The 13444-nt window shown below is 43.4% G+C and overlaps 1 protein-coding gene across 1 annotated transcript in view; it reads right to left on the bottom strand.

Moving 5' to 3' along the window:
- Positions 1 to 4575, bottom strand: part of GMPR (guanosine monophosphate reductase) — a 40904-nt gene extending 36329 nt beyond the window's left edge. The window contains exons 1-2 of the mRNA XM_021553200.3: positions 4164 to 4575; positions 189 to 308 (exon numbers count right to left, since the gene is read on the bottom strand). Coding sequence (XP_021408875.1) covers positions 189 to 308; positions 4164 to 4250 — 207 coding nt within the window. The 5' untranslated portion in view covers positions 4251 to 4575. The remainder of the gene's footprint in view (positions 1 to 188; positions 309 to 4163) is intronic.
- Positions 4576 to 13444: the final 8869 nt, after the last annotated feature.

Genomic DNA, 13444 nt, shown 5'->3' with positions numbered 1-13444 from the left:
CTGTTTGTGGTAACTGTATAGTTGTAAAAGCATACCTGCTTTTTCTTATTCTGGAGTTTTAAACTCATGTTCCCCTGTTCTCCCACAAACAGCTAAAAATCAACAAAGGCTGTCACCCAGCAGCTTCCCAACAAAGGCTGTCACCCAGCAGCTTCCCAACTGTTGCAGAAATGAGAGTTGAGACTTACTTTTGCCATAACCACAGCCATTTCAAATGTCCCCACAGTGTCCATGTTTGCCACTATGATGGGAATTCCTGTGTATGTCTGCTTGGAGTTACGGAAGGTGAAGGTGCGCGTAAGGTCAACCTGCAACGAACAGACACACATTCTTTTAGGTAACTGATTGTAATCTAACACGAGTTTTTCCACAGATTTCAGATACAGCACGTTTAGACACAGCTTCTCCATTTTCCTCATATTTCCTGCTCCTTTTGTTCCACTATTACATCATTAATTTTTTTTTACAATTCTGCCTTCCAAACAAGAAAACAATTTAAAAGAATGTTTTCTGCATTAAATAGAGCTCTTACTTAAGAAAAATAACCAAAATAAAATTTAAAAACTAAAAGGAAAAAGGCAGGAGGGCTTGGAAAGAAATGATAATGAGGACTCTGGGTTATTGTATCCAGAAGTAATCTCAGCTGTTTGCATGGCTGCCTGAGAAACTCAAGTTGAAGTCCTAACTCCAAAGAGGTCAGAACTGCAGTTCCCTCCATCTCCAGGGCATAGAGGACTTTGTCCCAGTCTTCAAGGTGAATGACAATATAATAAAGTATGTTCTTTTGGTCACAGTTACCAGCACTCCTGCCACACGATATGAACAACCATACCTTGCCTTGCCAAACCAAGAACTGCTAGCTTCTTAGTTAATGTCTTAAAACTGTATCTGCCTTCACCTTCAAAGTTTTTCTTCTACAGCACCTTCAAATGATCACAGTAACATCAGGCATTTTTTTCCTTACATCTGCAAGAGGTATTATCAAATTAGATCAGTTCCTACTGGCCTACCTAGGTCTTTCTCTGAGCTATTAGTTTAGTCTCTACCGAAAATGAAGGCTCTTTCACTTTTCACTAATCCTCACTGCACCTTTCAGTAACATTTGGACATCTGAACTAAACTGAAATCCATCACAAAAAAGAAAGCAACAGGAAAAAATACATAATTTTTTACTATTCAATTAAAACACATTTTGAACACTTCCAAATTGCAGGTTAGATTCCAATAAATATTGTGAGGGATTTATTACTGATTTATATAAGAGAATATCTTGGTGCCTTACTGATAAATTGTGAATCAGGTTCTCCTATAAGCTTGTAAGTGAAGGATCACTTTTGTGAACAAGCTAAATACATCTTAATGGAGACTCCCCTTTCTTCCCATTTACTATCAGAGGTATAATTCTCCAGCCATTATGGATGACAAAACATTCTTTAGCTGCAGCTAACAAAAAACAGTATGAAGAAGATAGATATGAAACAAGTATGAAAATTTAATTTACTTTACTCCCTCTTAACACAATGTATGAACTAGAACCAAGGGAGGAGGGGGACAGAAAAGTATCCCACAACCAATTCCACACAGATGCCAGCACCAGAACCACTGCCCCTGTGGTTTTACAAAGGAAAAACATCTCTTTCCAAGGAACTTCAAAAAGGAGAAGAGTTACGTTTCAGAAAAGACACCAAAATACAGAAAAATAAAGACAAGGCAAGACCTTGCCTTCTATTTTTTTTAGTCTTTCACATCTTTAAGCCTCTCCAATATCCCACAGCAATAAATAATATATTGCATAAAAACTATGACCTTTGCCTGGTAAATACATTCAGTACTTTTTCTTGTTTTATGAGAGACAATCAACAACCACTACTCAGTTTCACCTTTTCCATTCTGCTCCTCACTTTATGCACTTTTAGTATATCCTCCACAGCTGCTTCTTCTCCATACTGAATTATCCTGGTATGTTTACGTTTTTACCCATGTGGAAATCAGTCAACACTGCTGATCATGCTGGCTGCCATTCTCTCTACCTATTTTAGCGAATTGTGCTGCTCTTGTGGACTTACTTAAATGTTAAAAATGTAAGACATTTAAATTAACAGCTTCCTACAGGACACTTGTCTGTTGAACTTGCAATGGATAGAGTCCATGAGTAAACCCAGCCAAGGCAATAACAGGCTATGTGAGTACTAAGATCCCATAGACAGATAATGCTGCTCGCACTTGAACCCTTGCTCTGACCAATTTCGGTATTTGAATTCAATCATCACATTTTCTGACATATTTTCAAAAATAGAAAGCTACCATTGAAAATAGAGACAATGCAAGAAATCAGAAACAAGTACCAAAATAGCAAACCTACAGGAAGATCTGCAAACATCCCAAACTGCCTCTCTAGGAAGCTGACTTAACTCTAGTTGCTGCATAAAAAACTATCCTTGTGCAACACGAGGCTTCACACCAGAGAAGCAGACTCTTCCTGATATAAGCTTCAAAGCAGCAGCTTGCTGGGTAACAGGCACTGTAGTATGCTGCCTCTGTTCCTCTGCCAGAACTATTTATTTATATTCTTGTTTTGAAGCAGACTGGGGCTGTCCATTTCAGATCTGGCTCTGGCAGACTCTGTTTATCCCTGTTGCCACAGCCTCAGTGATGGTGTCCAATTTCTTAACCTTCATCGGTTTTCACTGACCCCCTCATGACACGCACTTTTTCTCATCTCCAATGTTTTAACAGTTCATCAGAGCCACCCGTTACAATCCTGCCATATCAGCTCATCTTCCTCCTATCGTTTTCCCTTCCCAGCAGCCTGCACCCTGCTAAATATACAAAACACTGCACTTGAAGGAGCCGTGTGCCTGCCACTCACTCAGTGGAGCACAGCTCCACCTGTTTGCCAGGCAGCACAGTGAATTTTAAGGAGGGATCCTTAGGTCCCCAACTAAATGGCTCAAAAGTGCCCACAGGCTTTATGTACAGTAATTGCACACTATGAGGAGTTGCTTGGCTGGGACACTGTTCACCATAAATTAAAAATTACTTGCCAGAGATCAACTTTCTACTGAGAGGGCCTCTCACACCTTGTGATGGCAAAGAAGTTTTGCCTAGTTGTTGCCCTCAAAATCCCTGGCCATAGGCCCACAGTAAACACAGCCTCCCTGTCTCACTTTCCCTTTCTACCTCAGTCTCTCTCTCTCAGAACTCCATGTCCCCTAGGGAAAATCTTAATCCTCTTTTCATCCACCAACACAACATAATTCCTTCTTTAGTCAAGCTAAATCGTTTGTTAACCTTGGGGTTATGCGCGGTAAATGGGAAGGCACCTTCGATCCTGAGGCAGCCATCTTTTTCTGTGGATGCAATCGATCCTTATGGGATTGATTTCCCGGGGTCTTTCCCGATCCCTGATGAGAGCGAGCCACAGAGCTGTCCCGGCCAACAGTGGCCAGCAGGCACGGGGCCCCAGGGCACTCCAGGGCTCTACACATGCCGATCACAGGGCTGAGGGTGAAACGCACCCATCGCCCCAGGTTTGACGTGACTTCCCCGAGTACCCCCATGATGGGGTCCCAGCCCGGGGCACCCTGCGCACTGAGAAGCACTGCCCAGCGTCTTCGCGGGGATTACTTTTTTTTTTTTTTTTTTTAAAGAGCACATCAGTTCCTCGGTACCAGCACCGCCCACAGCCCCCAAGGTTGAGGGCATTGCTGCCTGTCCGGCTCACCACCGGCTCCTGCCGGCCCAAGCTGCGGGGCGGGTAACCGGACACCCCGGTCCGCAGCGCTCCTGGCTCGCCGCCGCCGCCCCCTCCGAAACCGGAGGTCAGGCCCCGCTCAGCGCCGCCGGGGCACCTGTTAGGAGCAAGCAATCCCTCGCTGCCCCCTTGTATTTCAGCCTGAGGAGCGAGGCAGGCCAGCGCGGCACCGGCCACCCCCGGCTCCCCTGGGGCCGTGGCGGGGACGCGCCGCGGACGCCGCAAACCCGGCCCCGTCCTTCCCTCCCGAGAGCAGCGGCATCCCCCTGCCACGCAAAGGGCGTCTCGATCGGGGAGGGCATTGCTGCGCCAGACCGCGGAATGAAAACAAAGCGGGGGAGAAGGCGGGTTAAGGAAGTTAAGCGTTGAGAAGGGGGAGGAAAAGCATGCTGGGTTTGGATGCCCCCACCTCTGCTCTGCTTTTGAGGCTGCTCCTTTTAGGTCTGACCAGGACATCTTTAAAGTCCAGTTTGAGGTCTGCGTCTACCCGGGGCATCTCGCTGGGGTGCGGGGCTGCCCTGGCAGCGGAGGCGGCGGCAGTGGCGGCCCTGCTGCGCTGTCTGCACCGCCCGCCTGCAGAGCCGAGCCGAGCCGCGCCGGCCAAAGCCCGCTGGTCGCGCACCGAGCGTATTTATAGGGCGCGGGCACCGGGCCCCATCGCTTTATTAGGCGAGGGCTGATTTTAGCCGAGCCTGTGCCCCGTCCCCCGCCGCAGCCACCCCGCCTCTCCGGCGGGCAGTGTGCGGTGGGGGCAGACGGGGACGCGTCGCCCGTCCGCAACCGCTCCGTGCGGAGCGCGGCACCGGCAGCACCGCGGCGGCTTTAAGGGCAAGGCAAGGGCATCGGAAATGGCGCCTCCATGTGACCGAGCGGCCCCGCCGCCGCCGGTACCGGGTGCGGGAGCCCGGCCGTGCCGGGCGGCCGCCGCGGGGCTGAATCCTGGCCTGGCTCCCTCTACCTTCCACCGCCCCGAGCGGGGCTTTGCGGCGCTCCCCAACGCCGTTAGGGCTGCTGCAGCACGGCCCAAATGCTGTCCCTCCAGCCAAATAGAAAAGACATCACTTGGTATAGCCGGGCTGTCGTGGAAATCCCACTGCCAGGGGTGCTCCGCTCCGAGCGCAAAGCCGGCCCCGTCGCTGCCCGGCATGCGGTAGTTGCGAGGCAGAGCCGGGCTCCGCATGGCTCTGCGGAGCACAGCGGAGAGCCCGAGTGGGGATTGGGCGTTAGAGACGTTGAGGAATGTGCACCTGGTTGGTCCCAGGAGAGTGGTCAGAGCACCAGCCACCTGCAGCTGCCTCAGGGGTTTCCTACTTCACTGCACTTGGAGAACCTACAGGGAGTTTCTGTGTTTAGTTGGGGTTTGGTTGGGGTTTGGTTTTGGTTGTTTGTTTTTTGTTTTTTTGGGGTTTTTTTTGTTTTTTGTTTTTTTTTTTTTTTTGGGGGGGGGGGTGTTTGGGGTTTTGTTTTTGGTTTTGTTTTTTCTTTTTCCCCTTCAGCATACAGGAGCCTGATTTATTACTATTGCCTCCAATTTCAATGGTGCTAGCCACGGTTTAATGCACAAGTTAAAAACTGCTCAGAGCAGCAGGATTGCACAAGCTAAGTCCACCTACATCTGCTGCCAGAGGGATCATACAAAGTTACCAGATACCACATGAGGTGACTTCCACAGGAATCTTAAGCCTTAAAGTCTATTTAATTGTGAAGTCAGTGGGTTGTAAAATTTGGGCTTTGGAAGACACATGAGCTAAGCATTTTTAGTGACTGGAAACTGAAGCCTGGGACACTTGCTCAGGCACATTGCAGGAGAGGGTAGTGCTCTCTCTTTTATCTGAAAGCTGCATATGTTTGGTCAACACCCTGCCTTCCCACAGAGCTCTTTGACACGTCTTTGCTTGAGTGTCCCAGATGATCCAGTATGACCAAGCACAAGCCCAGGGCTTTACACAGAAGGCAGACAGTGTTGCAGTTTTGATTGTCCAGGTGGAGAGACCTTGAATCTTGGACTTTGGAACTCCAGATGATGTTCCAAGAGAACCTTGCTGTTGTGGATATTTCCCTTGGAGATATTCAGGAAAACATACTCTATAATTTGTTTGATCTGTGTAACAGAGGTCATTCCTTTGGTGCTTTCTCCACAATATAAAGGAACTAATAAAATATATTTTTCCAAGAGACATATATGCCACATTTACGGTTAAGTAATAAGAGTTCTGATGAGAATGGGTCCTGTGGAAGTGGCGTATCTGTAGCAGAGGACTGAGAATGGAAAAAAACAAATGCAATCTGTCTGTGCCTGGCAGCAGGTCTTCCATTTAACCTCATGGCAGGCATGTGATGCTGAGAAGAAAGAAAGAAGCCACTGCATTGCATTGTGAATTCAAAAAGTCAGCACTGTTTTGAAGAGTAGGAGATTGGGGCTAGCAGTGATATGTATAAGCCACAGAAAATGCGTGTCTGATGCTGTTTACAATTCCCTGTACTTTACTCTTCACTCACAGAGCTCACAGTGCTATTTTCCTGCAGATCACAGTATCTGCTAATATTTTTTAATTCCTCATGTACACACCCCAACAGATTAATCAGGTGTCTCAGATCAGCTTGAGTGTTCTTTGAAGTTTACAAAGTTTAAAATTCTCTAGTTTCTACTTCAATATATATTTTCTGTAATCAAAATTATGTTTTCTTGTTGAACCACCTCTGGTTTTTTCATCGTCCTTTCTGAAATATGTACACTAGAGGGGGCATGATCAATAATCACATTAATATCATAGCTAGAAATTAAGATCATCTCCTACGTATCTTTGTTATTCCTCTTTATATACCTGCCATATTATCTCTTTCTGCTATGGAAAGAAGAGCTGTTCATCCAGGCTGTATGCAGTTTAGTCTTCAAGTGCAAATGAGCCATCACTGATTTCAAATTTAGCATATGTAAATGATTTGTTAGTTTCCATCAGAGTTCTTTTTTCTCTACTTCTTTGTTCTGTAGTTATATTTAAAAGCAGATGGAACAATGCACTCAGAAGAAAACTGTTCAACCACTGTAGCCGGAAAGAACAATGCCAATTGGTCTTCTAAAAGTTTTCTAAACTTCATATTTTTGAGAAGAGGGAAAAGTGATCATTAGATCATTATAATGCAAATAGTTACTACTGCATCTCAAGCCTATTATTAGCTAAGATTGTTGAGCTTGTGGTTTTCGTCCTGCTATTGTAATTGCAAATACTGCTGTATGTAACAGCATAAATTAGTTCATAAATCTGACCTGATAATAAAGGATGTGGAAGAGGCTGAGGTACTCATTGGCATCTTCACCTTGGTCTTCCCTGGGAAGATTTTTCTCAGGATTCCTAGGCACCTGAGAGGCATCAGAAAATCAGGAGTAGTGAAGATGGCCTCATAAGAGTAGGATCAGATTGGAGGGGAAGTTCTGAGGAGTAGAAAAAGCAAATATCAGTCCTGTCTTTGAGAAGAGCAAGAAGTAAGGAAGATCTGGGCTAGTTAGTTTCACTTCGGTGCCTGAGAAGGTGGTGGAGCAAATAAACCTGGCAATCATTTTCAAATGAATGAAGGACAAGAAAGACTGAAACTAGTTGGCATGAATTTACAATAATAAAATCACAGCTTACTTTCTAAGATGAAATGACTTGTTCAGCGGATGAGAAAAAAACAATGGATCTTGTTTATTTTTACTTAGGCTTTTGACAGATTCCAAGAAACGTTTTTGTAGGCAAACTGATGGACTAGCTAAAAGGACATTGAAGTAGATTGAAAATTGACTGAACTTTGCCCTCAAAGGCTGTGATCAGTGAAATTAAGTACAGCTGGAGGCCAGTTATTTGTGGCGTACCAGGTTAATTGTATATGGCATTAAAAACACTTCTTTTTATCAATGCCTAGTATGTTTCGTATTTAAATAAGAACACATCCTCAGTAACTCCTTGGTATTGAAAGAAGCATTCAGTGACAACCTGAAAGTATGAACACTCATGAGCACCTGAAACACCTCTAGGGTGAATGCTTAATGCTGATGTCATTATTTGTCAAGAAAAATTCTGGTTACTGCAGATACACAGCTAACTCAACTGAAGGCACGTGCTGACTTCCTTGCTTTGGTTCCTAGGAAAATCCTATAGCCTCATGTAGCTCCATAGAGACAGCCTGTAACATAATTAGTGTGCCTGTTTAAGGAGTGTGGTGAGCACTAGTGAAAGCATTGCTCAGCTGGCAAGTGCTCCCACAAACTGTGTGTCACAACTTCCCAGCAAAATCCCTATCTGGAAAGAACAACATGCTGCAGGACGTGTGATGAATATCTTTCACTCTTAAGTAGAAACAGTACATTTGAGGAAAGAACCTTGTTTTTCTTATGAGAAATGTAAATCCCTTTTATTGTTCTGTTATTTTGACTTCAGGCCTTGTCTACACTGGATTGCATTTCCCAGTGGATGGATCAAGAAACATAGCAAACCCTGTAAATACAAGCAGATTTCCTTTTGCAGGGGAGATAAGGGTGTTTCTCTGAACTATCAGTATTATTACAGCATCTACATTAAGGCTTTTCCTGACCTTGATAGCCACCAGAAATGGGAGGAGTGGGGCTGACACCCCTGTCTTTTTTTAAGTGTGCCAAGCAGACTTCAACTACATGCATGGAGATCACTTGTTATAAAGAAACTTGTATGCCATAAGTATTTTCATTTAAATTCAAAGGTCTTAGAGGAAAAATAATCTTAGTCACTAATCATCAGCTAAATCCCAGGCCACACTGAAGTCAGTAGGACAACTTCTCATTCAATGTACAGTTTACTTAGGAGGCAGTGACAGTATCCATTTCCATTTGATTTCAGCAGGTTTCAAATGTTAATTGTAAGTAATCACAGCAACCTATAATTAATGCAACTCTGACCTTCCTTGGCTTATGAAATATGCTTAGAGTCTGTCTGTGCTGATAAGTAAAGTGGACCACGCCAATCTGTCCCTGCAAGGCAAGAGCTGGAGAGTGGCTAACACGCAACCATTTAGATACCATATGTGAGCTTCAAGGGGTCTCACTCAAACTGCTTATTGGAAACAGCCTGATGCTGTTCCCTGAACTGTCCTCAGACTACCTGGAGGAGTGGTAGCTGTCCAGGTTGTTCAAGGGAGTGTGATTCTAATTAAAGAGTGTGGACTATTGCATTATAGAGCTTGTAGCTGGGTCCATGCTCAGGTGCAGTTTAGTTTACAGTTGGACTTTACTGGCATGGAAGTGGTTTGTAGATTCTTTTTACATGGTCAAAATCAGATGTATACTATCCATTGTGAACTGATATGTCTGTTTGTTACAGAACTACAGTTCTACATACTGTAAAAGGTAGTGAGATTCTCTCTGTGGAAATATTAAGTCATCTCACAGGATGTAACAGGTGTTCTGTTGCTGCTACATAGTTTTACATAAGGACCCATCCTCTCCTTAGCATCCTCTCCCCACTGGTAGAGCAAGAAATGGTCACAAGCTGAAACACAAGAAATTTTATCTGAACATTAGAAACTATTTTTTTCCTGTGAGGGTAGGCTACATGATCTTGAAAGGTCCCTACCAACCTCAGCCACTCTGTGATTCAGTGTTTCCATACATTATTTTGTCATTGCACAGTATCTTCCTCTGCAAGGTCTCAAGGGCCTTTAAAAAATCTGATAATTACATAGTTTATTTGGTGGTCATTTGATAGTCAAATTAGTAAATATCATTTACATAAGGAAAAGGCATACAGAGAAAAATGTAAGGATGAAGCAAAGTTACACATTGATAACTCTGATTCTGCTTTTATACTGGCTTTATAGCAGTAAAAGCCACTGACCTCAGTGGACTTATTGCTACTTAACAGCACTGCTGGGAGAAATAGGCTGGAGAGTAAACTCATCCGAGACAAATGTTGATTTTGCATTAATACACTGCTGGAAGAAGGAGGTTGAGCCCGTTTCTGCATCTGTTTTCCCTAAAAGTGATCAGACAGCCTGGCTACTTGGCTTCACCACTTCAGATTGAGGGAGTGAAGGTCTTTTGTCTTGGTTGGACATAGGCTGATTTACCAGGCTTTTCCAAAATATACTAGACCAAATAACAACCCCAGTGAGGTAGCAAAACTGCCTCAGTAAATAATTATATTTACGAATAAGTAAAGAAAAGCAAGAATGCATAATTGCAGAAGGATTAGGGCAGTGAAGAACTCAGGAAAAATAAACTTTTGGTGTTGCCTGTATACCAGCTGATGATTTTTTTTCTTTTGCTAGCAAATCACCTACTGCCATACAGCACATACGAATTTCACCTTGTTACAAGCCAGACTCAGCTGGGGCTGGCCATACCCTCTCCTTCTGTCAGTGTTTGCACTCCAGCTTGGAAACAAGCTTGCACTTGAACTTCATCCATTACTTCTAGCCCAGAAACTCCCAAGAATCCATTGTCAATTCAGTCTGCTCATGTAAATAGAGGAAAATACCAAATTCAGGAAAAAATTTTGCATAAATGTTTCTCTCTCAGCAGCTGATTTTACAGTATGTGACAGAGCAGTCACAGCACCACCGAGGCAGTGCAACTACTAATATTGCTGTATGCCTCTTTATTTTTAATGTAATACCTCGATCAATGTGCTGCTTTCTTCAAATAAATCTGTTGCATGTGAAATTAGTGCTGTTGTAGGCTTATCCCTGAATTTGTGTTACTCAGGGCCAAGGTGCTTAACACAGAAAAGAAAATATCTATTCCTCTTGCACTTATTCCTCTTATTCCTCTTGCATCATTGATTTGCTCAGTCTCTTCAGCATAAATCAGACTAAATTTCTGAAAGTCCATTTCCTTCTTATGGACAGAGGTCAGGACGTTGCTTATTCTAATCCTGGCAGTTGTGGGATTTTTGGGCTTGGTGCCCAAAGTCTGTTTGAATAAGCACATTGCCATTGCTATAGGAAATAAATAAAAAGCACAACATTTATTTGAAAAGCCCCACCCATTATATAACCAAACAGGATTCTCTTCATTTTTGGGGCTTTCCTTGACATTTTTATGTTGGGTGGAAATGTTGCTACAAATTTTAAGATGGAGAAATGCTTCTGAACTCTGAACATCTGGTAATGAATAGCTTTCAAATCCAATTTAATCTTTGGAAAAACTAAACAACTTTGCTGCCCTACTGCACCATCTACAGGCAGAAAAAAGCCACGCACGTGCTACAAAGTGTTTTAACTGCTTCTAGCACTTTCTTTAATCATTGCAATTAATACATAAACCTGTAAGTTTTCTTTTTTCATCTTAATTAGTATGAGGGGTTTATGCCTTTGTGTGTACAATGACATGTCATTCAAGTCTAAATACCTTGTACTCTTGGGCCAGGGAGCTTTGCCTCTGCAAACCTTGTGTTAATTTGGATCTTATGGGGATGTAGAAAACAAGATTGGCTTGGTCCTTTATTGCAGTTTAGGCATTTAATGGGATGTAGATAAAAGCTGTTGACTTTATCAGCTGTCACACACTTTTTTCATAAAGACACCTACATATGGATTATGATTAACATCAACTCGGTTGTCACCGCTATGCCTTTTTTACCCATGATTCCTCACTGGCTAGAGTTAAAGATATTCTTAAAATGACCTAGAAAATGCTGCCTCCCTTTCCCACAGCAAATAAAACCCTGCTAAATATTCTCGTATATCATTATGATAAAACGGAAGGGGAAAATTTAATGCTTGAGCTTGCAAAATATTCTATAGTTTTGCAAGGTTGTTTAAAAAGTGAATATAATTAGCATGTGAGGCCACAGTAGCTGCACATCTGTAGCTGCTGTTAGCTGAAATCTAACACGGTTTGGGTACCCATGTTTTTTAAGTAATCAAATAGGAAAAATACAATGTGGAACTGATCAATCAAGTCTCATTAACTGCCCTCCTCCTTTTTAGGAAGAAAACAGACCTTTTTTAGTTCTTTTCATCTTCCTGAAAATACATGTGTTTAAAAATTATTATTCAAATGAAATAACATCTTTAGTAGTGGTAAATAGAGATACTCATTCTGTCAATAAAATTTGGAGGCATTTAAGTGATTTTGTTTTGGTAGTAGAACAAGGGGCTAAACTCAAGATGACTTACCTACATGGATTTTAGTGTCATGTGTAGTGACTCTGCTGGGGGCCACTACATATGAGGCTACGTAAATCCATGGGAAATCCATGGAGCAAGAACATTATTTGGTGCCGGATATGCAGCACCCAGAGGCAGTAAGGCATGGGCCCTGATTATAGTAGTTTTTCATTTGTATAATGAAGACTTTTGAAAATACTGCCTGCTTTTAGTCTGTTCTTCCACATCTTTGCCTAGAAAATTATTATTTTGCATTTTGATTTGTACCTACCTCTCACTTTTTTCCTAAGCTGCTGTGTAGCAGTGCTGGTTTCTGATGTTAAATGAGTTGGCATGTTTCACCCTGTTGTCCATATTCAGTAGAGGCAGAAGTCACTTCCATGTGTGGTTTGTGGAGTGCTTTGGGATCCTTCAGGATGAAAGGTGTGATACAAATATTAAATACTGTTCATTCCCTTTTTTCTGCAGCACACACAGTACTAATAACTTTTCCTTTCATCTTGAGCTCCCCTGACTAAATTGTCAAACATCTCAGTAATACCATGAACATTTGCTTCAGGCACAGTCATAATCAGTTCTCTTAGCTCCATCCTTACAAAAGGATGGCTATTCTCCAAGCACACAGTTGACTCTCCTACTACCAAATACCTCTTCTTATTGTCCTCGGTAGCTTCTCTTACAATTCCTTTAGAGCTTCCTTGCTTTGATCTAATCCTCCAGATCTCCTTCAGATCCAATTTCCCATGTCAATTCACCTCCTGTATATTGTTAAGTCTGTGCGGATCCTGTATCATGAGCAAAGAGGACCAGCATAGGGATAGTTCTTGGGACTGACTCACTCACTCCCTCCCTACCTTTCCTTTCTCCCTATCCATCCATCCCCTGTATTTAGACAACAAAGGCTCTATCCTCTTTAGGCAGATCACTGTGAGGAAAGCACTAATCAGCCTCTCCAAGCTACCTAAGCAGCACCTCATTCTCTTCTTAGAGATGAGCAGAACACTACTGCTTTTCTGAGCCCTTCTGCCCAGCTCTGTGGGTAAGGGAATAATTAGCCTCGTTAAACTACAGGGCCATTGCCTTCCCTGCCCTCCCCTCCCTTGACCCAGTGTTTTAGAGCTGCACTGTCCCTGGGTAAATACAACTGAGCAGGCGGCCACTCCCAGCTGTGCCAACATTGCCACACCCTGCTCCTTCTCTGGTGCTGCCCTGACACCACCCAAGGCTGCACAATTGTACTTTGAGAGCTCTAATGGTGAAAGCAGGAGGGGCACTTCCTCACACTCCCTCTTTTTCATTCCTCATTATTTTAGCTCAATTAATTTGCTCTCATATTCCTGAACCCTGTTACATTCAACTGCAGGCTACTGCAGGCTACTTTTCCTGCTGACACCCTGCTGTCAGGTGGTAGGTAATGTATTGCTCACCAGAGCAAGAACTTGTCAAGAAAATTGATGACCTGCAGTGTCCCTTTCAGGTCAGGCAAACAAGTCTTGTGGAGTTTGTTAAGGTATGTGGGGCTACACTGTTGTGTGAGGGAAAATAGAGGAATAAATAAATGTCTATAAA

This window comes from Lonchura striata, chromosome 1, assembly GCF_046129695.1.
Source record: "Lonchura striata isolate bLonStr1 chromosome 1, bLonStr1.mat, whole genome shotgun sequence".
NCBI lineage: Eukaryota > Metazoa > Chordata > Aves > Passeriformes > Estrildidae > Lonchura > Lonchura striata.
Note: the sequence above shows the minus strand (reverse complement) of the source record. Positions and strands in the feature narration are given on the sequence as shown.